Raw genomic sequence first — 25961 nt, 5'->3', positions numbered from 1 at the left:
AAAGCTCGGTTCTTTTTGACATTTCTGAAGCTCCTTTAGAGAAATAATTAAACCAACATTTACGTCAGTCGGACAACAACAGACGCTTTAACAAGGACTAAACAACGGCTACCTTTGTGCGTTCACATGTACTTGTCAACACACAGATACACAATTCATCAGTATGCTCCTTTACTTTCTGCCTGTCTACTTGTCTTGCCCCCCCCCCACCCCCTCAATGCTCCAACTGCCCCCGTCACTTCACTCCCTGGTCCTGGGGGTATTTCTCTGAGGCTAGATTTTCCTCATATTTCAATAAATAATTATTATGCTTATAACACCAGATTCTCGCTTCCTCTGCACACTGAAGATGTGAAAGTGTTTTCCTTTCATTGAACATCCCAGAACAACATAACAACAACACCATGATTTGGGGTGGGGGGGCTTCCTTCTCAGGACCTGAGAGGAAAATATAAAGAGCAGGTTGTTTGTTTGTGTATTTGGGGCGTCGTTCTGCAAACACACTTTGTGCTTTGTGTTGTTGTGATCAGCGTCAGCTCAGTGCAAACACAATATTTCTCTAGTCAGGGTCAACTGACTTCTTTGTGCCAGTCTGGACTTTATTTAATAGTTTTAAAGAGTGTGTTTTGTGTTGTTTTGTTTGGGGGGGGCTCTACTGTTACAACATACGTTATTAACACACTTTGTCTTTTGACATCAACCGCAAGAAATAAAGTAATCACATGTAAAATATCTAAACTTACCTCATACAAAAATGATTCACAATGTGGAATTTAAGTTTAGATGAGAATCATATCTGAAACTGAACGTTAATATCTCGTGCACCTCAGAAAGAGCCTGAAAGGTCGAAGAGCCCGACACCACTGGAAAGGTCAAAGAATGAAAAACTCAGGAGACACGTTGGTCGTGTTGAATGTTCCTGCATGTCTCAAGAAAAATGAGTTCATTGTAAAAATAAAAATAACAATTCCCCGATGTGAAACCACCACCACCATCACAGCAACCCGCTCAGTCAACGTAGACCAGGCCGTAGCTTTTCTGAGGTGCTGGGCTGCGAGGGAAACAGGAAGTGGTGAACTCCAGCTCCATCGGCACGTGAAGACTACACCCAGCCGGAAAGGTCTCCACTTCTGTGGGCGGGGGCTCCTGGACAGAAGACAGGGATGGGTGGGGGGTAAGTACCAGCATATTCAATCACACTGTCATGAGAGGAAAACAAGGTGAGAAAGTCATCGGGCAAATTTGGGAAGAGACGACAAACAGGAAGTTCATCAGGTTTTGTCGGAAGCACGTCGTCTTACCCAGCGTGGATTATACACCTGAATTTTACTCTGTTTACAGCGTTTCTGTCAATCTGCTGTCAAAGTTAAAATCATGACTTGATGAAATATGGAAGCATTTTCAATAATTATGTACGATGCTGAAATCAAACCTTCAATTATTGAGGAGTGAATCAATGAAGCTAATTTAAGGTTGTCAGCTGCTGCAGATGTTCTTTTGCTTTAACATCATGTTGTATTGAAAATATTCACTGATCTAATAAATCAGGGAGAAGGAGTGACATTTTTCCATAGACTTCAACACAGTCTGACTTCTCTGTAGAGCCAGTGAAGTCGCCCCCTGATGGTTATTAGACAGAATTCATGTTTCAGGCTTTATAAGCGGTCTGTGCTGAGCAGATATTTAAACAGCTGCTATCTGCTGCTGTTCCGTCACGTTAACCAACAAACTGATAAATGTTCATTATTTCTGTGAATCTTTCATTACATCAGAGATGACATGGAAGTAGACTGATCGGCTCCTACGCTCCCTCAGGTACATTCACATCCTGTCAGAATATATCAACCCTAAACGCGTGTTTTAGTGCACACTTGCGGCAGAAGGAGCTGACATCATTTCCATCTTCTCATGTGAGAACCGGTCGCAGCTTTTCAACATTTTTGGGTGTTTGGAAAAATAAAATCCACCAGTGCCAGCGATAAGTGTCTGTTTTCCATAAACACTAAGCTGATGACGACCTTTCGGGGAGTGTTGGACTGATAAAGTTGGCGGTGCTCTCGTGCAGCATTAAGGATGCTGGTCACAGCCGGCTCGATCCCCCAGCGCACGGCGGTGCAATCCTCACTTGGAGCTTGGCTTGTAGTGCCTGGCCTCCTGTCTGTAAATGTGTTAAACCTGCTTTCACTCGCCCTGAATTTGTATAAATAATGTATATACATTTATCCACAGACTCTAACAAGTGCAGCCTCAGGTGAAAATACTCAGAAATGCATGCTATGCGCATCCCCGAAGGTGGACATCAGCTCCAAACTGGCCAACTGAAAAGATAACCACACAGAGAGCAAGGAAAAAAAAACAAAACAAAACACAAATGAATAACTTGCCAAAAGCAACGTAAACACACATAAACTGCCTTTTCACACACACACAGATGCAGTGCTGTCAGTTTCCAAACAAGTTTTCCTCCCCGTCACACAAACAGCCCCAAGTTGTGTCTGCCAGTGTTGAAGCTTTTAAACTCTGGAACCACATCACTCGTGTTTACTGAGATGTGTTTGTACATTTCCCTGCATTGTCAAAGAGAAAGAGACCGAGGGCAGAAGAAGAATAAGAAAAGGAGAAAAAAGAGCTTTTGGAAATGTTCCAAGATTTCAATAAAAAGTGCGACTGAATGCTGGAATAAGACCGTTTGGTATTCAGTCCGGTTGGAGTCAGAGCCGGCGGCCTGAGAAAAGCACAGCTGACCTCAGTGACACGGTGGATTCATCACACTTTATGACTGCTGTTAATATTCAAACACACCATTTACTGCAAAATTAAGTCTATAATTGACTAAAACAAAAAAAGACCATTTATTTTCACTGCTGTTTTATTTATAATCCGGCTCATATATATTAAAATACCGTCGGTCTGCAAATAATTTGGAAAAAAAAAATCAGCAAAATGTAGCATTTAATTTTAGCGGTGATGAAATCGCTTCATCGGTCGGTTTCAGTGGGTTCGCAGCAGAAGGAGAAGCAGCACAACTCTTCAGAGAGGCAATTAGCCAACTTTCTAATCACTTACACCAAACAGCGACCGGGGGACCCGTTGTTTGGCGGCCTGATGGACAAACTTTAAAAATGTAAAGATCAAATTAATAGGCAAGCATTATTAATGGGAAAACTCGCTATTGTTATGCAAAAGCTTCACCGTGGCATGCAAAACAAATACACTAAGGTTTGGAGATGGAATGGTTCGAAGGCCGCTGCTGTTTCATTTCAAAGCATGCATTATACATCATTGTGCATAAAGAGGAAGCCTACAGCATTATGATGTTTTTTTCCACAATGATTATCCTTTATTAGTCATTAAAAAGCGAGCGAGGGAGGGAGAAAAAATAGAACTTTTAAGCACCTGAACCTCGCTGCCAGCATTCCATTAATTGTCTGCACAATGGGGAGAGCCTTCGGAGATTTTTCAATTTCAAAAAATGAGGAGCATGCATTCAGTCGTGCTCATGTTATACCGGCACTTAAATCCTACAGAGCTCACATAAAAAGGACTCAAGGTTGCATCCGATTGAAAGCCTCCAACTACAGCCACTTCAGAAATCCATTTAGCAAGCAGGGGGTTAGAACATCTAATTCAAACAGTCGCCCTGTTAAAACGGTTGCACCAATGTCTTTTAAAAACACACACACTTTCAGGCACACATTTTTCTCCCGTGTTTGCTCGGCTCCATTGTAAGAAAGACGAACGCGGAACATGGAGAGATGGGAAGACACAAAGAATTAATCTTGCCAGACCTAAGCCAAGTGGCGAAGGTAAATGCCTGAGAGCACAAGGAATCTTGACCTTTGCTTTGGCGGTGTCACAAAGAGCTTCATCGGAGCGACAAAGAAAGAGCTCCGCGCCGTCTGTAATAATACAGCAACCTGAATGTCACGACATGCTCGGCAGCTACAGACTCCTGCGTACGGAGGGAAAAATCCAAAAGAATAATTATACTGTTGGTTTGAATTAAGCACTTTGAAACAATTAACTTCAAGTTGGAAGAGGATGAAATGAGTCATAGTTTACTGGTAACAGTTCTGACATTTATTTGCTCGTCCTGCTGTTTAATCTTTGTTTGTTCAACTTTTGAACTCCAATTTTCTTCAGTTGGTTCTTTACAAACATTCATTAAATAAATCACTGCTCGTATCATCCGTCCCTGACAGAGACAGCAGACCATCAGAGGAATCGGATGGATTTATTAGAAGTTTGCGACAATACAACAGCTTCATGACCTGAAAAGATGTGTGTTCATAGCTCACATGCAACTTAAATCTTAATTATAGTCCCAAATAATTACACTAAAATAGTAGGACACCATCATGGAGCTCAGAGTTCTGTCTCCATGAAACCCAAAGGTTTATCACTTTAACTTTGTCTATGCACAACAACAGGAAGATGCAGATGTTTTATTTTCTGAAAACATTCAGTACATCATTTCCATTAATTCCATTAAACTCACGTTTTTTCAAACTGTCGGTTTTGTTGTGTGTTAAATTCAACTTCTCCTCTTTATTTTGCCTTTTCACTGCACTTTATCGAACCTGCGTCGAGTCCACGGGGTCAAAAGGATGCATGAGGTGCAGACACACTCAGCAAACATTTGGTGTTCATAAATACAGATTTATGTGCAGGAAATGGAGCGCGTCTGGTTTTTGTGTGTATGCACCACTTACTGCATGTGGCCCCTGTTGTAAATTAAATCATATCCTGAGATGGAAATCCGCAGTACATCCCAACTTGCTGCTCAATATAAAGATTTCTGAATGAACAAAACCTTCAGTCAGAAGGCAAAAGAGGAAAAGTCTCCCCCGAGTCATCCTCCAGATTAACACGTTTGTTTGGTGCTCAACAAAAATCATGTTATTTTTTATTTTTTCAGCGAAAAATAAAAAGCAAAGCATTTGAACTGAAATCTGAAATCTGCCAAAGTAATTGAAATCAAATTTTTTTGCAGCTGTACTGTGTTCATTTGTGCTAAAGTTGACAGACGGTTCAGTGAAATGTGTTGCCGGCACTCTGACACCAAGCGCCTTCAGATTCCAGCACATAAAACCAGAACATTGTCAATCTGCCAGGACCAGCAGCAGCCTTGAGCTGTGACCTACTGCTGAGAGCTCAGGAACCAACACAGAACAGGACCATCAGCAACCGCGCACACACACACACAGACACACACAGACCACGTCCATGTGCAAGTTGTTCTACCTGCAGCATCTACTGCCAATGATCGACAGAAATAGTTACAAGAGATAATAAATACAACACCACTTGTACAAATAGCCACATTTGCATGACTGAGCCGAGAGTTGTGCCCGGTGTCAAAGGAAGGCAGCCAATGATTTGGCCGTCACCACTTTTACTGAAGACTGAATGCTTTCCATCAAGGCCCTGAGCAATTTCAACCAGATGCCTAAGGAAGTGATGTGGCGTCTGATTTAAAACACTCATCTACACATCTACCGACCTTAATGCAAGAGTTTTCATCCAACTGCTGTTAAAAATCACTGTTTGTTTACATTGCTAAGCTTTTTGTTGTTGTTGTTTTCCATTTTTTTTCTTTAACTGGGAAGTGCTACATTAAATGCTGTAAAACAAATAAAACAAAACATTTACATCTCAAATCAAATACTGTAAATCCTTGAACGTACTGCATTCCATAACTCGGACAGAGTAAAAAGAAAAACTGAGCTTCAGTTTAGTGTGCGTCTGCTAACGTGTACATGTGCGTCCACAGACGGCTGTAAGTGTTTGTGCACGTGTCTCTGCACATACATCTGCAGGTCTGTTGGTGAGATCAATATCAAAACCCTTAAGAGGACTGAATCAAGCAGAGAAAGAACTTCCCTTTCATCTCTCCCTCCCTCTGTGCTCCTTTCTTTCCTTCCCTGCTTCAGAGCAGCGTGGACAATTACTGGCAGGTCTTCAGAAGCAAACAGCTGCTCTCGCGTTGTCACTCTGATGGGAAACTTGACTGGATTATTTAGTCTGCCGTACCTCTCCTGGGAATGCCACGGTTTCTGTAAGCTACCGAGGACTCTAAAGAGGCCGGGTCCTTTGCCAGAGGCTGCGATAGCACTGCAGCAGAGGCTCCTATAAATGAAGATCACAGACTTGAACATAGCCATGAAAATGGAGAATGAGGGCCCTGGGGAAGATCTTCGGGGGAACATCCCGTCAGCATCTGCTCCGATCCGTGGCTCTGCCAGGATTTGAAGCCGTAACAGAAGAAAAGCTGATTCTCATCACCATCAACCTCAACCTAACAAGACCCAGCTCCGCCTTGTTGAATCGCTGCTTTTACCTCTCAACAAGTAAATCATTAATCATGTCGTTTGGTTATCAGGACTCTTTACGGTTTAGGGGCTGACGGGAAAAAGGTTCGGACCTCTAAGTGCCTGATCCAGGTTCTTGAGGCTCCTGCAGCACTTAGCACAAAACCTGGCAGCGACTGCTCTATATGTTTTCCCTCTTTAGATTTCCAGCCTCGGTCATTGTTTCAGTCCAACCAAACGCTCAGATTACTGTCAGCCGCAATGTGAAACCCTTCACATTGTTAGGTATAAAATGTCAGCGAGCAAATTGGGCTTTGGAGCCGGCGGGCAGCTGGGAGCTCCACCAAACGAGTCGTTTTCAGCACAGGAACTGGACCAACTGCATCCTCAGTGCCGCCCTGAAGTGACCTCATGATTACATTATGTGTATCTGGGCGGGGTTAAAGGTTTTTCCTCCCGGCCCCTCCGTTAAATCTGACAGGCTAGCTACCAGTTAGCATCAGCTGTCCACCACTGCTGGGCAGCATGAACCTCTTGGTGTCAAAAAGTTTAAAGCACTTTCAGGCTTCTGTGACACAGCAGCAGATTTTGTCATCTCTGAACACGTTATAGAAGACAAAGTTTCCTGTGGGGTTAGAAAATCATTGTGTGGGTTGGACAATGGCTGTAGAGGAGCTGCTCAGCCAGTCAATACAGCCAAGGTGAAAGGAGAAAATGGAAAAAGCCACTTTAGGATAAAAACAGACATGATAAAAGACGAACAGAGAGGATGTGAATTATATGTTTTCCTTTATCAAGGTTCTGCTGACAATGGTAAATATTATGAATTTTGAAATACAGCTCCTTAAAACAAAGATGCATAATTGAAGCAATTGAGCATTGTTGAATCAGCCTGAAGCACCCAGTAGGCCTGACAGAGCGGGCGCTCAGCTGGTGGAGCTCATTTTAACTGGCATTTGACAACTTTTCAGCTCATGCCAGAGCCGAAGAGCGAGCATCAAGCTCAGAGTCTAATCTGAGGTGACCCATGCAGGGCGGGGTGAGGCCGCCTGAAGCCCGAGGCTGAGCACCAAACCACCGAGCAGCGGTCCGATCAATACGGGCTCATGCACGGAGGAGAGAAGGCGGCGTGGTGGAGCAACAGCTCGCCTCAGAAAGATGCTGCGAGTGGTGCACGGTGCCGGCAGTCAGCGTCCACATCCAGGTTTTACCGGATTTTTCTGCAGCAGAATCAATTTAAAAAAATACGACGGTCTGCTTTAAAACAATACTTATCTGTGCGGGGGGAGGAGGGGTCTCACTGACAAACTATTCATACTCATATTCACACTTGCAGACAATCACACTCTTGACCTAAGCTGGTGTTCATGTTTCTGAACTCTGGGTGGAGGTTCTCAGCCTCCACCATCTCCACAGAAAAGCCCCTGCCCCCGGGATTTAAACACACAACCTTCTCCCTGTGAGGCAACACTTCCAACCACTGCTACCACCATCCCAAATTTATCAAAAGTAAAACTTTTAAAACCGAGCAGGAGGACGACCCTTCATCCAGGTGACACCTAGCTGCATAAAAACCAAAGAGATCTCTTCAACCAATATTTAGATTTTGTCTGGGGGAGGACAGACACACCCAGCGTATCCAAATCAGAAACAGACATCCACAGCTGATGAAAATGTCAGTCGGAATTCGTAAAAACTCATAAATAATGGATGCTTCAAGTAGGCAGGGGAGCATCTTCAATGAGCCCAGAGTGCAGAGCACGCTTTCTCATCTCCAAACCAAGGAGCCATCTTAATGACTGCACCGAGAGACCTGCAGGTCCGTGAGGCCCCCCCCCGCCTGTCCGTTCCCTTAACCGCTGCACATCGTGGAGAGGGGAACATGAGCTCTTAAATTAAACATTCACAGCAGCAGTCGCTGTCTGTTTTAGGTAAATCAGCAGAAAATGAAACAAACAGGGTGCCTCAGGAAGATCTATGTGTCTGCAATTGAGACATATTTTGTGGAGTGTGTGTGTGTGTGTGTCTGTGTGTGTTTCGTCTTGTGGAGAGCAGAAAACAAATAATGTCACAACAGTGTGTTTACTTCTTTTTTTGTGTTTTATGGTTAAAATGGCTGTTTCACAGTTAAATGAGAGTCCAGAGTTTATTTTGTGGATATATTTCAGTCTCTGGTCTGAGTTTGGGGGCGGGGGATAAAAAAAGAGAAGAAATTGCACAATGTTTGCATTTCTTTTAGTGACAGAGAGACAAAGTGGAAGAAAGAAATAGTTCAGAGTAAGCTCCGGGTCAGAGCCAGGGGAAGGATGACGGAGAGTGACGGAGGACGATGGAGGGACGACGATCCCCCTCTCCTGACCTGCATTCAGCCATAAACAGGAAGTAGCTCACAGGAAGGAAGTCATTTTTTTCTACAGCTGTGTCCTGGACGAGGACAGCGTCGCACGAGAGCCGTACGAAATGTACTCATATTTACGTTGAAGAAGACCTGATGCCGCCGTGCGACATGATGTTCGGCCTTAAGAGAAAACGACACCTCGGGCCGACTGAAGCCGGCGTTGGTCTTCTGTCATTGTCTCTTCCTGTCACCATTAAAAGGACCTTTTCCTGCAGCAGATAAAGCCTTTTTGTCTCTTTTGTCTTTGTTCCTGGATGAAGATCAAAGCAGCTCGTCCCGACTCCAGCTTGTGATCTGTCACTGCGCTGGATTTATACGCCACTCGCATCCTATGATACTCATCGCATCTGCAAGTCGCAGCGATGAATCAGAGTGGCAGGTTGCACAGTATTACAAATACATGTGCTGCTCTGTGAGGCAGGAGATTTAGTTTTAGAGGAAAAGTGTTTTGTGTTGTTAAGAGATGAAATATATTTATACGTAGTTGTATTTGAATCTCCAGCTCCACTTATCTTCGTTAGTGAAGTTATTTATTTCACCGTTCAGTGTAATACCGAAGAGACGGACCGCCAGAGGCAGGCGGGCGGTTGAAGACACCGATAGAGAGACTTTCTCGGTCTGCCAGAGGGGCAGTTAACTGCTCTGAGTGGAGGAGGCCGATGGTGGAGGGCTGGGGTCAGCCCAGAGCCCTACAGGAAGTGATTTAATGTCCAAAAAGACATAAGGTTGTTTTTGCCCTGTCTCTTTCCTGTTGTGTTCTGATAAGGACTTCCTCTCCCTGGAGGGGGTGGGACACGGTGTCAACCGTCCATCCATCCCCAACACCCCACCCACCATCGGCTCACGGAAATATCATTCTGCTGCCATCCCACACAGAAACCCATCGAACTCTTTGAAACTCGGCACAAACGGTGCCAAAGTGGGTGCGTGTCTATGTGTGTAAGTGTGTGGCCGGGCAGGGCAGGCATGCAAACGCACAACGACAAAAAAAGCCTCTCGTTCGGAAACAAGAAAAATGACAATCGGGCCATATCGAGAAAGGAACGGGTCAGAGGTCGACATGTACATGTTTGTGAGTTTGTGTAGAGCAGTGTGTGTGCGTGTTTTGAGTGTACGAGGTGTAACCTGCGTGTTGTGTTGTGTGTATGGGGAGCCAGAGGGCCCGACCTCTGCCATAGTAACAGCAGGATGATCTCTTCCTGTCTGCCTCAGTATCTCTGCGACCAACTCCCTTCCTTTCTGCTGAAACACACACACACACACACACACACACACACACACACACACACTGCTGCCATACTTATGAGCATCTCTTATTGAAGACATTCTGTCTCTGCTGTTAGCCGTGACCCTAAAACACAAACCTGGTTCAAATGCTCATGTGTCCACTAATGTGAAATGTTTTTTCAGTGATATGATGAACACAAACAACGCAGACAAACTGAGCCAGACGTGACTTTGACGCCTCTGAGAATCAGTCACAGATAAAACTGAAAAACATGAAGACACTGACAAAGGTAGAGCGTCTTTATATCTCCAACCACACAGTGGTACGAGACCAGACTGACATCAGGGCCACCAGGAGGTCTGTGGTCTGACCTGTGAACAAGGTTGCTTAAAGACGCACATCAGATTGTGTTACATTCACCTACTGCACAAAAAGTACAACACGATGAACATAAATTCTGGATTTTGACTTGAAAACATCATCTCTGTGTTTTTGTCAGTGTTACAGACAGCAGGGCATGATTTAACGCTATCGAACACAAAAACATGTGCGCACACTCGATGACCCACCCACCCCCATCTGCAATGCACACACACACACACACACACACAGATGCACACGTGCACACACAGTCACCTACGGATGGAGGAAATAAGCTCAGCGCCGCCTGTGTCTGCTGAGGATGTGAGGTGCAGCGATGGCACATTAACGATAGGACCCATGACAGCAGTATGCAACAGCCTCACCGAACAAAGCGGGCGGCCAGATTTTTAATTCAATGAGGATTGTTCGAGCGAAACAATGGCCCGCGGCCCCGCTGAGGGCTCGGGGAGGGTGAGAAAGGTGAGTTTGTCAGTGCTAGCAGGCCGGTGTTTTTGTGTTGTAGGCTACGGATGATCCCGAGGGTTCAACGGGGTCGTGGATCAGAAATATCGCTGTGGCACAGCAGCATCCGCTGTTTTTCAGGTAACTAAGAAAAAGCCTGACAATGAGCAGGCCGAAAGGGAAACACTGTCAGAGAAACTCTCAGTGGACCCATAAAGACTATTTAGGACCATCATGAGTAACATATGTGTATATCGTGAGACATTATTTCATCTTAGCATCCTATGAATAATCAAACTGCAGTGAATCATGCTGGAAAATCTGATGAGTTATTTATAAAATTACTCTTTAAACAATTGAACCACTTTAAAAATCGCCTACTTTTTTTTTCTTCCAATAGTGCGATTTTATTTTGAAAGGGAGAACACAGAAAGGTGTCAGTCCCATTTCTGGCCTTTATTGTGGAACATCCAGTTTGTGGTAATTTGATTATCTGGTGAAATAACAGCATCAAGTTCTACACAGAGCAGGAAGCTCAGACGCACTAAACAGGACAGAGTGTGTGTCTGTGTGTGTGTCTGAGTATTTGCATTCCTCACAGCCCAGTTGGTCTATGCTAATGGAGTCCAGTCATGCAGAGCAGCAGGTCTTAATGAAAAACCTTTGGCTGGTGATCAGTGCTATTGATTAGCCTGAGCCTCAGCTTTAAGCAGGGCTAATTGATCAATCACCACTGGTTGCTTTGGATTAATGGAACATGACTGGTGCTCCCCCAAAGACATAATGAAGAGGCCCGAGTGTGTGTGTGTGATATGAACATTTAAATTGTGTTAACGTTTATGTGTGCTGGCGTGTGAAGCAGAATCACAGATGACTCTTCACACATTGAGTCAGATTCGTTTTAATTAAAACTATACAAAGTGATCTAATCACTAGCAGCAACATGGTCTGTCACTGATTGGGTGGTTCAGTCTGTCAGTCAAACAGTGGCCCCGCCCCCTAACCCCTCCCCTTTCCCTCTAAATGAACATCATGTTGTATTTCACTGAGACCAGAAACTCATCAGGGAGGAGGAGGGACATTTTCCCATAGACTTCAATACGGTCTGACGACAACCAGCGGAGTCGCCCCCTGATGGTCATTAAATATAACATTTCATCAACATCTCCGAAAATAGTAGCAGAATAGTTGTGTTTATTTAATCAGTTTGAAATGATTCTGATTTTAAAAACTTTTTTTTTTTTTTGTGCTTTAAATAAATAATTCTTCTGTTGAATCAATCATGAAGAAATTCCTCCGAATGAGTGTGTCCACCAGCAAAATGTGTTCATCCGTTCAAATCCAGTTTAATATCTGGTCCGGTGGCAGGTGGAGTGTTTTTGTTGTGCAGCATTTACAGTGGTAGGTTCACTGCTGTTAATATTCAGGCATGTTTGTGTTCGTGTGTGACGGCGGAAATGACAGAGGAAAGCCAATGACAGGCCGATCTGACTGTGCATCCTGTGTTTCTCTCTGTCGCGCTCAGACTTCATTTCAAATTCAAACAAGACGTTTTAGGGCTCAAACTTGTTCGCTTCTGGAAAAGCTGTAAAAATAACAAATCAGGAAATTAAAACTAAGTAGGTAAAACCCTGAAAAGAAATAGCTAATTAATCTTATTCAAGTTTAATCTGATTGTTGATCACATATCTATGAAAATAAGACATTTTAAAGGTATCAGCTTCATCAGTTCTTGTGTTCCAGAAGGACTGAAGCACATGGCCAAAAACAGGAAGCCCCAAGACCAAACACATGGACACACACGCGCTCATAACCTGCCCCCCCCCCGAATGACTGACAGGCCGGCCAACCAGTGGCGGCTCCGTGGAGGATTTGTGTGTCTGTGTGTGTGTGAGGGTGTTGGACTGGAACGTCCAGCTGGCCTGTCATGGGACTCCCAATCGCGTGTGAACGGTACTCAGAGGGATCTGAGGCGGACCAGTCCAACACTGAGACGGCTGGAAAGGTCGGCTGAGGCCAGCAGGCCAAAACCAGGAACGTCCACAAAGAGCTCCGCGGTTTTTATTCCTAAACTCCGGCTACTTTAAAATGTGCTCCTGATTTGGATAGAAAAGAAAACATCATCAGTAATCGTAAAGGGTTGAAAACACATTTCTGATCACCACAGACTGACTTTAACTTCGGCTTTGACACGACTGGACGGCCGACGAGGGGAACACACACCATCTACACCTCACATGGTTTAGTTCACCTTGACCAACTAACCAGCCACATATAAACACTCCGACTGACTCACACTCTTTGTGGAACGGCACCACACTTCCACCCAATAACCTCTGGTGTGAACTTAATTGTGTATATTCAGGTATTGAGTTTCGGACCGTGCCTGGATCCCATAGCAGTCAAAAAGAAACAGACGCCGTGAACTTAACAATGAGAGAGAGGGAGAGCGAGAAACACGGACCACCCAACGGCTGCGAAGAAAAACAAAGCTGGGTGGAGAGCAGAGTCAGTTTTGATCAAACTGGAGGAAGGACAGTTGGAAGTTGTTGTGTGGAAGCTGGAAGGCGGAGAGAAAGACGCAGTTTTATTTTTTAATGCCTTTTTGTTTGACATCAAATTAACTTCTCCATTCTTCAGTCTGTGAGATGATTTCCCATTTTATCAAAACAGGCGCTGAGTTCAGCGAACGATTACATTAAAACTTTTTTTATCCAACTTCATGTGGGACAAATAGATTAATCCAAGTTTTTCAAGAAGTGACTTTATGACCAGCACAGAATAAGCTGGAAAATCCTCAGACGCTGAAGTGAATAACACTCCCACCGCTCCCTGCACTCACCGCTAGAATGCCCTTGATCAAGGTACTTAACCTTCCAGCGTTTTACTCTACAGCATAGACAAAAAAAAACAAAAAAAAACACACACTTGGTCGGCTCTTGCCTGGATAAACAAAGGCTAAAGGAAAAAAATCACCAAGTACCAACAATGTTATGTCCAAGAAGTTGTCATCTCTCATTTTACCAGTCAGTTATTTCCACATGTTACATTATGAAGTCTAGACAGCGATTGTTAGACCGTTTGTTGCACCAAACACTGAACATTTAGGCTGAAGTGGAACATTTAGAGGTTATGTGATGATGTGTTTCTGGTGCCGGCCACCAGAGGGACAATAAGATGAACAGATGAACACGCCAGCAGTGATGTGTTATTCATCCATTACTTACCTGAATGAAGTGAAAATCAACTTAAATGAAATAATTAGCAGCAAAGATTCTGAGTGAGTTTGACTTTTTATTTTTCAGTTTTGCACTCAGCTATTAAAAAGTGCTGGACTTTTTAAACCAGGTTAAGTTTTAGTAGCACAAAAGCTGAAGCGACTCTACTAACGGGGATCAGGGCCGTCAGACCTGCTGCTGGTGAACCTGTTAACCTGACAGTTATGATTCGACACCTGAGTTCAGTCTGTTTTTGTTCTAAGGTCAAAGGTCAAGCGTCAGTGTTGACCCGCTGCTCTGTCAGCTGAAGCTCAAATAGCCACTGGAGCGATTTACGTCCCGGTCTGTGTGTGTGTGTGTCAGTTACCTTTTTATGCAGATGAGCGTCTTTAAACGGGGCTTCTAGTGTCTCAGGAACAACAGGAATGGACAGCTGACCTGCAGACACACACAGACACACAACCACACACCGAGTTAGACCTGCCAGTTGGTGCTCGGCTCCGCTGAAAAATAAAAAGTAAGTAGGCAAGCAGGGGTACTTTAAAAATCATGTTTCAGTGAATAAAAGCATAAAAAAATACTGCTGTTTAAATATTTCAAGTAAATCAGACGGGACAGGATTTCGTGCTTCTTTTACAACGCAAATATTTTCCCTGAAAAATCACAACGTTGCGGCCGCCGTTTTGAATTTACTATTTCATATTTTTAAAATGAGGAAGGAGAACGATACAAGTGACATCCAAGAGTAACACTGAGCGGAGGCTGGATGTGGTTTCACCCAGTCGTCTGTATGTACTGCATGCTCCACACAAACGCACACGCAGCTCGATGCAGAAAATGTCAATACGGTCCTGTAATTTCCGAATCACCCCTTCAGTGTTTCGCTTTCTGGGACGTGGCCAAGCCTCCAACTACCGAGTATCATTCTTCTTCTCCAGTTTCATCGGTCACTGAAGCTTTTAGCGTAAATGAAGAGTTATTTCATCCTCCGCTCAGGATCCGCGGTGAGGCTGATTGTTATATGATACAGTTTGTGGCACAGAAGATAAACTGATCTGAACCAATTACAGATGGAAACATTACAAAGGAGGAGGATTAGAAATCAGAACGAAACGGTGTTCATCAACTTCTGACACCCGCTTTTACATTTCAGACACTTCCACTGATGCTTTCATCTGGATTGTCTTAGTGTCTGAATACGCAGAGTGAGCTTTTCTCAAGGACTGTTTGTTTCCAGGTTGTTATGACACCGTCAATGAAAAACATCTACGGAGATAGAGAGGAGATTTAATTTACATCGTCTGGGTACAGAACGGAACCAGACCTCCTCTCTGGGTCTGTGAAATGAGGCCAGCTCCTCAGAGCTGAAAACCTGCATTTTGTCTACTGACCATCAGGGGAGAGAGAATGTCAGATTGTGTTGAAGTCTATGGGAAAATGTCTCTCCTCCTCCTCAGTAAATGTTTTCCTGATGAGTTTCTGATGATGTTCATTTAGAGGGAAGGGGGAGGGTTAGGGGGCGGGGCTAAAATAGGGGATGTAAAAAAAAAAAAAAAAAAAAAAAAAAAAAGAAGGCGGCATTCCAAGCATGATTGACAGACTGCACCATCCAATCAGGATGGAGTACAGAGCAGGGCAGATCCGCCTTCTTCTCCAAATCTGGTTTCAACTGGTTTGAAAAAGTCGAGATGGCTGACAAATTATAAAACTGAAGGTGTAAGATCAGCAGCCGACAAACCAACTGGTGACGTCACGGTGAGCCGACACAACTCTGCAACAAACACACGACAACGCACAACTGCAGTTCAGTAAGTTTCTATATTCATCAAATTCACATCAATCAAATTCAAAGACTTGAAGACTTTTCCTGCTCGAGCAGCTTTTCTGTTTAATTTAACCAACCGTGAAATGTTAGCTAGCTTCCACCTAAGTAGCAAATTTAGCTCATCCATCAGCGATCATCAGTCCTCCCTTCCTGCTCAGGAAAACGTGTCCACGTTGTATTAATTCTGCAGCGATTGTTTTTCCGATCAGGCGACTCATCTGTTAAAATTATGAAAGATGCAGCGATCCTGAACTACACAACATTTAGTTTTTTACATTTCACAGTGGGGAAACTTGGTCTTTACATTATTCATGACCACAGCAGTCTAACAATCTGTATGTTAAAGCTCAAAGTTACACACAGAGATGTATGGACACAATCTCAGCAGGTATATCACTGTCACGGGTCGACCCGCCCCATCTGTCTGTCCTCCTGCCCGTCTCTCTCCCCTCGTTCAGGGCCTGTCACGGCACCTCTCCAACCTGCCTCCTGCGTCTGGATTAATCTCCCCGGTTGTCTGCTGATCTGAAGGAGGGTCGGCCGCCATCCACCAACGCCGAAACTAATTTCACTGTGTCACTGCACGACACCCCCACTGACACCCATGCATGCACACACATTGCAAAATATCTTCATCTGTCTCTGTCTCATCTACATGGAAGAGGGCAGGAGGGCGGGTGAGTAGTCCGAAGGAGAAAGGTCAGCGCGATGAAGGAGTTCATCATTCTGAGGTGTCAGAGCGTCTCTTTAGGAGAGCAGATGAAGGGGAGCGGAAGGAGGAGAGGATGGGAGTGGGGGGGGGGAGAGGAGGGGGTCTGTTTTATGTTTGTCTGGTTATTGGTTATCAGCCAAAAGTTCGTCATGGCCTACGGAGTTGGCTGGAGTCCACTGAGTGTGAATCAATCATCGTAGCATTTGTGTTTCACCGTCACGTGTCGTCTTTGATTGTATCTTAATTATGAGAAAACTGCACACACACACACACACACACACACACACACGGCACTGAAGCCACGAATGGTCATTTGGTGGCTGAAAACACACCAGAAACTGCTCGTCAAATACAAATACACACACACTATTCAGAAACAATCACACAATGCATCCACCACACTTGCTGGCGTCTGGCGTGAGGTAAACAGCTTTTAATAGCATCAAACCCGCTGCAGTTTGTTTGGGACCATCTGTCCAGGCTATTGTGATTCTTTGGAAGTTCATCGGGTGACAGCTGATGCAGGGCTTCTTACGCCGGCCCCAGGCGGACCCTCAGGATCCTGCCACGCTGTTTTCACCCAGTCCGCTTTCTGTTTTCTTTTGCTTTGTCTTCTCCTGTCTGCCTCGTGGAGATGGAAGTGTGTCGGAGTGCAGCTTCCAGCGGTGTCCGTCAGTTGAACTGCGGACGTACCTGTCTGTGATAGTCGACGCTGACATTCTGATTGTTAAGCATTTTATCTCTCGTCCAGGTGACAGAAATAGGACTGAACGAAACAAATGACATGTCTGTGCCTTTATCAGAAAAGGACAGTGGGGGGTGGGGGGGCATCCATCTGACAGTCGAACTGGAAACCTGCTCTTTAGGGTCCAAAACAAACATCATTTCTCATCTCAAAAGAAATCTGAGTGTACATAACCACGGGGAGAACATGCTAACACCACACAGGTAAGAACCGCCGCCCATTGTTCATAACTCCAGGGTGAACTCAGGACAAACACGCTGGAGGCAAGAGTGGAAGGAAACTTCTGCACAACCTCCGAACCTCCGTCCAACAGAGAGCTCTCTGTTGTTTACAGAAAAAGTACTGGTGTCAACATGAGGTGTTTCCTTCAGGGTTTTTTTTTTTTTTTTTTTTGGGGGGGGGGGGGTAAAATTGGAGATGAGGGCAAAAACCGGGCTCAGGAAGTTTTCACTCCTCTCTTCCCAGGGTGCCCCTGGCCTCTCCAACTTCCAGTCAACTGCTGAAAGAATCCAGATCCAGGCAGGATAATCACCCCCTAATAAGAGGCTCTATTGGAAGCAGGCTGGTGTTCGTACACTACAAGCTTTGAAGGCGTGCACGCACACAGACACACACATACACACACACGCATACATATATGTACACATAGTTGGTGCAGGTGTAATTACGGTGCACGATGACACACTTCAGAAAGAAGCTCACAACATGTGGCCAAGCATGTGTACAAAAACCAACATGCTCACACACACACACACACACAGACAGACACACACACACACACACAGCAGACCCAGATCCTTTTTCTTTCCTCCTGTACCACCATCCTAGAAAAATGTTAGCACATGGCCAAAGATATCAACATTTTCTCAATATATCAATTATCAATTTAGAGAAGGAGAGCACAGGATCCCCGGGGCTTGTGCGTGTTGGTGTCTGTTTTTGTGCAATCTATGAAAGAATAAAAAGGTTCAACAAAGAAACTGAAGATCGACTCACAACTTGAAAATTCTAAGTATTTCACGGAGCCTTGGAGGATTTCAAATGCGACCGAAACAAACCTATTAGAGAGAACTCTCTAAAAAGGTTTTTAGAAGTTTTTCCATTTGAAGGTTCTTTGGTCTTCATAAAGTATAAAAAGTGCATTTTTCCTTCTTTTGTGTGTTTCTGGATCTGACTGACTGCCTTCAGTGCGTTTAACCAACATTATTGTTATTAAAATTATTCTTTTTACACTCGCGTCAAAAACACAACTAAGCTTTCACTGTAAAGATGTGCACATCTACAAATATAAAGTCATACTCCCCCCTCATCCATCCAAACACACACACAACCATTAGTCCGAACGCACACATCTCCCCTGTGACACAACACACCATCACCATATTACCCCCTCTATCTTTTGTTCATTTGAGTGACTATGAGCAGCAGCAGCAGCAGCAGTGGCGGCGGCAGCAGCGGCGATGGCGGTGGCGGTGGCGGCAGCTGCTGCAGCATCTCTCCCTGCTCGTGCTCAGCCGGTAGAAGGCAATAGGTTTAGCAGGCGAGGAGGCGAGGCAGATTTATGGCGGTGGAGGTGACCTCTGGGGCCGTAACACAGTGATGGGTGAGTGGCTCTCAACGGTAAGCTACTGGCACTTGACAAAGTGCCTGAAGCAGAATGAATTTACTTCTCTTTTCCTCAATCATCAAGCAGCCACTGCCCTGACCCCCATCCTGACTGCTATAACAAGATCTCCCATCTCACAAGGGCCTGAAAAATTTACTGTCACATCTACTTTTCAATGAGCTCAAGTGAGCACTTCTTTCACCTTCAGCGAAGCAGGTGCCGGCGAGGAGGAGGGCTAACCTACGCCGTGTGTGTTTGTGTGGGTGTTTTATGTGCCGTGTGTGAGAGGGATGGAATGAATATACATAGAGAAGTGTGTGCGTGTGTGTGTGTGTGTGTGTGTGTCCACTTGCTTCCTCGCTCACACAGACTCACCATCTCTCTCTCTCTCTCTCGCTCGCTCGCTCTCTTTCACACATACACAATCTTTAATATAGTGTCTGCAAGACACACAAACACAGAAACAAGAACATGCAGCACACACAGAGTACAGCACAAGTCGCCTCCTGTTACACACACACACACACACACACACAAGGGGAGAATGAGGCTGCCAGGCAGGGACACAAAGGGCACTGCTATACGGATGTCAGTAGACACCTCTGCCATTTATATTAAGAGTCAATCTACCTTATCACATCCCTTATATACACACACACACACACATACACACACACACCAGGCATTATAAAGTCTGTGTGTGTGTGTGTGTTTGCCAGCTTTCATCAGCTTGATGGCAGCAGAGTTGGACTTAATGATCCTGATATTTTTTTTATATGCAGACGATAAATCTCGGTGCACACTCATTCAAATTTCACCTTTCTTGCACTCTAGTTGTTGAGTTGAAGTCACAAGGAGGAGAGACGACAAACTAAAGATACGCATTAGGCTTTCACACACATTAGCAGTGAGAGATAAAATAAAACCTGTTCACTTCATTTATTATGTTTATCTGGTTACTTTTCATGAACAAGTCAAACTGAGTCTCCACAAAGACGAAGACAGAAACAGTGAGGGCTTCAGTGATGATAACAGCATGAACACTCAGAGGTCAGCATCACACTAAAAACCTCTACAAAGCATCTCAGGCTGGTTCAGGAATCTCCCCCGACACGTTTTACCACAAACAGACACACAATGATAAAACGCTCTCTCATCAACTCATCCAGAGATAAGAGACGTGAAACAAGCTGAAACAGTTTGATCCCACGTGTGTTGCTATTTTCTGTACATTAAAATAAACCGCTCATCCTCTAATGTCTCGCTGCAGAAAAAATATCATGTAAATGCAACCAACGACAAATCTACTAGAAAAATGTGACATCTCCAGATATCTGCACCTTAAAACGAAGCCTGTTCCTTTTCAATCACGCAGTCATGGCTGTTCTTCGTCAGATATAATGGACCGAAGAGTCAAATCAATACTCTCCTACATCAGACAAACAAAGTTGGCAATGTAATCATTTCACTTTGTCAACGTCACTCTTTAAAATGTCGTAACTAATTCAGCCTCAGGTCTTTTATGGGCTCGCCCGCTGGGATAATGTTATCATGATGAACCAATAAAAATCAATCATTAAGCATGTGTAATTTTCAAGAGACGATTAAAATTTATTGTCTCTCTTTCTTTCTCTCTGGTGAGCCATCACATCCGCCCTGGAGCGGCAGGTTACAACAGAAAGTAAAGAAGGGCATTAAAAGCTATTCAATAAGCTACTGTGAAATTGATCAGACTATAAAAGCTGCCCCCCCCCCCGCTCCAAACGGGAGTGCTGTGGCTATGGAGGAGGAAGAGCGACAGAAGTAACTGTGTAATCACACAGCAGTTAAACTAAATAACCCTGCGTTGCAGCAAACCCACAACACCAAATAGAGACCACTCTATCACACAACAAGGAAATGCATTCTGGGTAATGCAGTCCCCAACATCAGAGCAGTTTAATTATCAGGTCTCATCTTTGGCCTCTGAAGGCTGAAAGGCGTCACCTCATTGGCTACGGAGAGACGCTTCATCAGCCTGATCTGTCAGAAAGTGTGTGTCAGTGAGTGAAGAGGTGGAGCCACACAAACACACACTGTGTACACACTGTGTACACAACTGCTGGAATAATGACCCCCCCCCCCACACACACACACCTACTTCTAATTATTAAAGAAAGATTACATTTGCCCCCCAACTTTAATAAAAGCCGGAGACTCAGAGACCCACTGAGATTCATAGTTTGATAAACTGTATGAGCAGTTTCCCACCTGGGCCTTTCTGTTGCCCTCTAAAATAAAAAGGAGAGTAAAAAAAAAGATTACAAAATATAGGAAGATTCCAGGAGGGGTGCTGCCGGCCGGATCGGTGGAACGGCGTTTTTCTTTTAACTTTCAATTCTCCTAAGCATGCGTGCTTCACAGCCCCTGGGGCTATTGCCTTTCTCAATCTGTCCCTGGAGAGGCAGGAGTTATGGTCCCTGTCGATTGAGGAGAAAGGGATGTTATTCCCCTGTCACCCCCTGGTCGCTCCGCCATCCTCCCTGCCCTGATCTACGGCCTAACCCCCCCACCCCCGCCTTCAGCCCCTTAACACCCCCCCTTCCCACTTTGCTTTGTCGTAAGCTGTCGACTATGTTGAGATGAGGACGAGGAAGAAATGTTCTGGGGGTGGCGGTGGGGTTGAAGGGTGTGTGTGTGTGTGTGTGTATGGTGGGGGGGTGGGGGGGGGGGGGGGGGGGGGGTCAGCTGATATTGGTTTAGAGGTGCTCTTGGAAGCTGCTCGGCGGTCGCGGTGGCAAATGTTTTAGTGCCGTGTTAACACGCCTGCTGAAAATTGGTGTTTGTGCGACTGATTGTGAAAATCAGAGTTCAGCCAGAATATCCATGTAGAAAATACTTCAAGCTGCAGTTCAGGAGGACAGAGAGCGGGTCCTCTCTGTGGTGGAGGTGGGGGGGGGGGCAGTGAGACAGCTCGGCCCAGGGGACGTGACCCCCCCCCACTCCTAGGCCACATGTAGGTTGCTGACTGACACCCATGACGGGGGAGCAGTGACAGGGTTAAACATGAAAGGTGGTTCACTAACCGTGGTGTGATCAAAGGTGTGGGGATTGTTAAACTGTGTGTCACAGGAGTCCCAGTGGATCTGGGTTCATTTCTTGGAGGGGGGGGCTGCTAAAGCTGAACTCATTTCAAACATACAATCCAGAAGTATGATTTAATCTCATCTGGTTTCAGCGTGACATCTTTCACCTACGATGACAAAAAAAAAAAAAAAAAAAAAACACACTACACAAAGTTGACTGAATTTTTTTCATCATCAGGATAAAAATGATGATCACCATCATCATCAACGAGTAATTTGAAAATCACCAACTGTCACATCACATTCTTCCCGTTGTTCAGTTTGTACAACTTTAGTTACAACGTGCTTCCCGTTGGTTGCATTTACATGATATTTTTTCTGCAGCGAGACATTAGAGGATGAGCCCTCACTGTTTCGCTGACACTGGAAATATAAAAATATAGACTAGCTCCTTCAAAGAATTATTCTCACGACAGAAACGGGATGATGTGAAGACTTTGTGTCGATGGACATGGATGGAGATGATTTCATGATGTTATGGCATTAATAATGAAAATCTGCTTCAAACCTAAAGAGATGATGAAATCATTTCACCTCCTTTATCAGTGAAAAAACAAAAACAAAATAAAACCCTAATGATTTAAATAGTGTTCATTTTCAGTATAAATAAATAAAGAGAAATAAATTTAAATGTTCAAGAACATTTAAATGTTTAAATGTTCTCCAGATGATGGAAATTCACCAAAATCAACTCATTCTGAATGATTTTTTATTGATTTCTAATTAAGTTGTACATCATCCCATCTTCAGTTCTGTCTGTGATGCAATCTAATTATTTGTTTCCCAAACAGTCATATTTTAGATATTTGAAGTGCACTTTCATGATTATTATAAGAGAATGAACATTTTCACCAGCTCACTCTGGTCAAATGAGATGAATCCATCAGGACACAAAGGCTGAGGACCAGTTTGACGATATATCTGATATATTTCCGTGAGATGTGAGTTTCCAGAAATGTCTCAGGATAAACTGCATTAAATCGGAATCTCAGCCCCGTTTCTATAACAGTCGGAGCACAGGAGCCTTTTTAAGGGACTGCTGCACTTTAGGCAAATCCTCAGTTTGTGAGGGTCTCTCTGGGTGAAGGAATAAATAAATAAGCAGATAAATAGATGAATAACCCAGAGGAATGGGAGTCCAGGTGGCCCGGCCATCCATCATATATCCTATTACCACGCACTCAGCGGCACCTGCAGTATGTATAATGCAGTCAACCTCCGTAAGCAGATACAAATTCAACTCTTTTCCTCCTCAATTTGTTATATCTGACATCAACACAGCTTGCGCCTTGTTGTTTCTTTGAATTATGAATGGATCCCCTTCACCAGACTTTCGCCTGTGCGTGATAGCGTAGCGCTGTTATGCAGAACAGCTGCTGAAAACAAATTTGAGAAGCCTGGCGAGCTTTGCAGCGGCTGGGCGAATATGCATAAACAGTTGCGCTTAAAGCCACTTAAGAACAACCAAATGGGGTCAATATTTCATCTGTGGATTTGTTTCATTGGGTGTGATGAATATGAAATGCCAGGTCGTGGTATGAGCACAGTTGTTTCAGTGTTTCAAATGATCTAAGAATGATTTTGAGATTTTTCACACTACAGTGAGAAACAGTGGATGCCTTAATTCCCGTCACCAAACCCTTCCCTGAACTCAGCACACATAAATATTACAAATGTCTTTCACAAAGTGTGAGAAAAGACGGAAAATGGAAAGAGACCAGATCAGAGGAAGACGGGCAGCAGAAGAAAGAAAACACAAATTAACAAATCAGATCCGAGAGTAAGACAGCAAGTTAGAGAAAGCGAGTGGGGGAGACGAAGAGGAATGTAAATAGACGGCAAACCGATAGCACATTTCCACCGCTGCATGTTTGTTTGGGTATTTACACTGTGAGGCTACAATCAAGTCCTCAAAGCTTCAGCCCACATGACAAGAGCCCATTTCAGGGCCACACATCGTCTAAACAGCCAAAACCGAGTGCACACTCAGACACACACAAAACCCCAAAGTCAGATCCACTTAGTGATCCATTACATCAAAACACAAAAAGGATGCAGCGAAATGCATCGACATGACTGCGTACAAAACGAGAGCATGCAGGATGAGACGAGCTTTGAGGAAGTGAGGTTTCTTCTTTTGCTTTTAGGGGCTTGGCTGAACTTTCAGGTCCTGTTTTGCTTACAGCAGATGTAGAATTAGTACACATCACTTTGCATCAGTGAGACGTTGAACACTCAAAGGCCAAACGCCGCTCTGTCACACCAACAACAGACACGCACACCTCGCCTGCTGCGTCTGCGATCCCGCTGCGGTAAGTGTCAACATGATGTCAGTTCCCTAAGCAGCGCCGTCGCCAAACACCAGCAGTCTGCTACACAAACTAATAAGAAACACATTCAGTTTTCAAGACACACTTCAAACCCTCCAGTGTTGGATTTTAACTTCTGTCTTTGAAGGATTTTACTGATCAATTCAAAGAGTTGTCAGATCTCACTGCAGGAAATAACAGCATGTAACACTCACAGTCACATCATGTGCTTCTCACATTTAGTCCAAATCACCATGCATACGGCCAGATGCAGCCCATGTTCATCCTGATGAACAGAAATTGCACAATAAACAAAGAGAAGTCGCACAGCAGTCATCCAACAGCTGCCGATGAGTTTCTTTTTTCTCCAGACAATTCTTATATCTTCCTACAAATCAAATGTGGCAACATATAATTACGGATTATAGCTTTTACACAAATCATATCTTGCATCAGGACCAACACTTATCAATAAAAGTCGTGGCATTGAGCTCATTTATTGAAAACTGCACTGCTGCACAGAAACCATCCCAGCAGATGAAACTGCTGCACACATGCTGTCATTCCACATGGGAATATTTCATTTTTTAGACATTTTGGAGCAGGGGATCCTGTTGCATGTCAATGAACTGAGCTAAACATGCATGACAAGCAGTGGTGGGCTGGTGGAGGAGGGAGCTGAGGGGGGAGTCAACCTCTCGGTCAGAGATCTGCAGAAGATGCATGCAATAGACCGCCACACTACTTTATCTACAAGGCCCCTAATTGTGAGGGATGCTGAAGAACACATGTTAGGAAAAGAGGAAGGGGAAGCGGAGTCAGATGTCAGCAACGCGCAGGCATATGGTTCCTACAAGTTGGGTTACATAAACTGAAAATGACACCAGGAATCAGGTTGGATATGATTAACTGCTAGATGTTGCACAACACTGTAGCTTTCTTCAAACATAATCACTAAACAGGTGATGAGAAAGAGAGAGAGATGTCGATTTCAGCATCTGTCAGCACTTAAAATTTCAAATTCCGACTGATTGTGACCGTCACTATTCAAGACGTTAGACATGAGCGTCGTCACCATTCCACCATCAAACACCAACCCAGATTGGGCATGAAACAGCAGAACACACTCTAATTACCAGAGATAAATTCGTACCTGCAGTCCAGTCAGACGCAGTTTGAAGCGAAGGTGACCCCCACAGGAAAACTCGATGACCTTGTGAATTGGAAACATGAGCCATAAAAGAAAGATAACCGCTCGGCTGTCTTTGTTTGTTGGGCAAGAGGCTTTAACAAAGCTGGGAGATGATGTGAGGTAACAACACTAACCTGGCACATTATTCCTGCTTAAAAGGGCTCGCAACCTTCAACTCAGCCATTGTGTGGGGCCATCTCATCAAGAATGCAACACTAATGCAGACGCTCAAACACCCACACAACCCTTCCCCTTTCACTTCAAATCCCACCACACTTCACCCCCTATTCTTCTGTTATTCCTTCATTATAAACTTGTCCTTCTCTTGTGCTCACAGCAATTGTGCGCTGGGTTCTGTGTATATTTTTCAATGTGTGCCCTCAGCCTAACCCAGTGTCTGCCTTGGACATTCGTGCCAACCAACTTCAGTAAATAGAAAGATGGAAAAGGCTGTAAGGTATCAAAAG

The 25961-nt window shown here is 44.4% G+C and overlaps 1 protein-coding gene across 1 annotated transcript in view; it reads right to left on the bottom strand.

The window, feature by feature from the left end:
- Positions 1-237: 237 nt before the first annotated feature.
- Positions 238-25961, bottom strand: part of LOC115042024 (adhesion G-protein coupled receptor D2) — a 66844-nt gene continuing 41120 nt past the window's right edge. The window contains exons 22-23 of the mRNA XM_029500021.1: positions 14348-14418; positions 238-1146 (exon numbers count right to left, since the gene is read on the bottom strand). Of these exons, the coding sequence (XP_029355881.1) occupies positions 1009-1146; positions 14348-14418 (209 nt within the window). The 3' untranslated portion in view covers positions 238-1008. The remainder of the gene's footprint in view (positions 1147-14347; positions 14419-25961) is intronic.

Source organism: Echeneis naucrates, chromosome 4 (assembly GCF_900963305.1).
Source record: "Echeneis naucrates chromosome 4, fEcheNa1.1, whole genome shotgun sequence".
Lineage (NCBI taxonomy): Eukaryota > Metazoa > Chordata > Actinopteri > Carangiformes > Echeneidae > Echeneis > Echeneis naucrates.
This window is presented reverse-complemented; position numbering and strand designations above follow the sequence as displayed.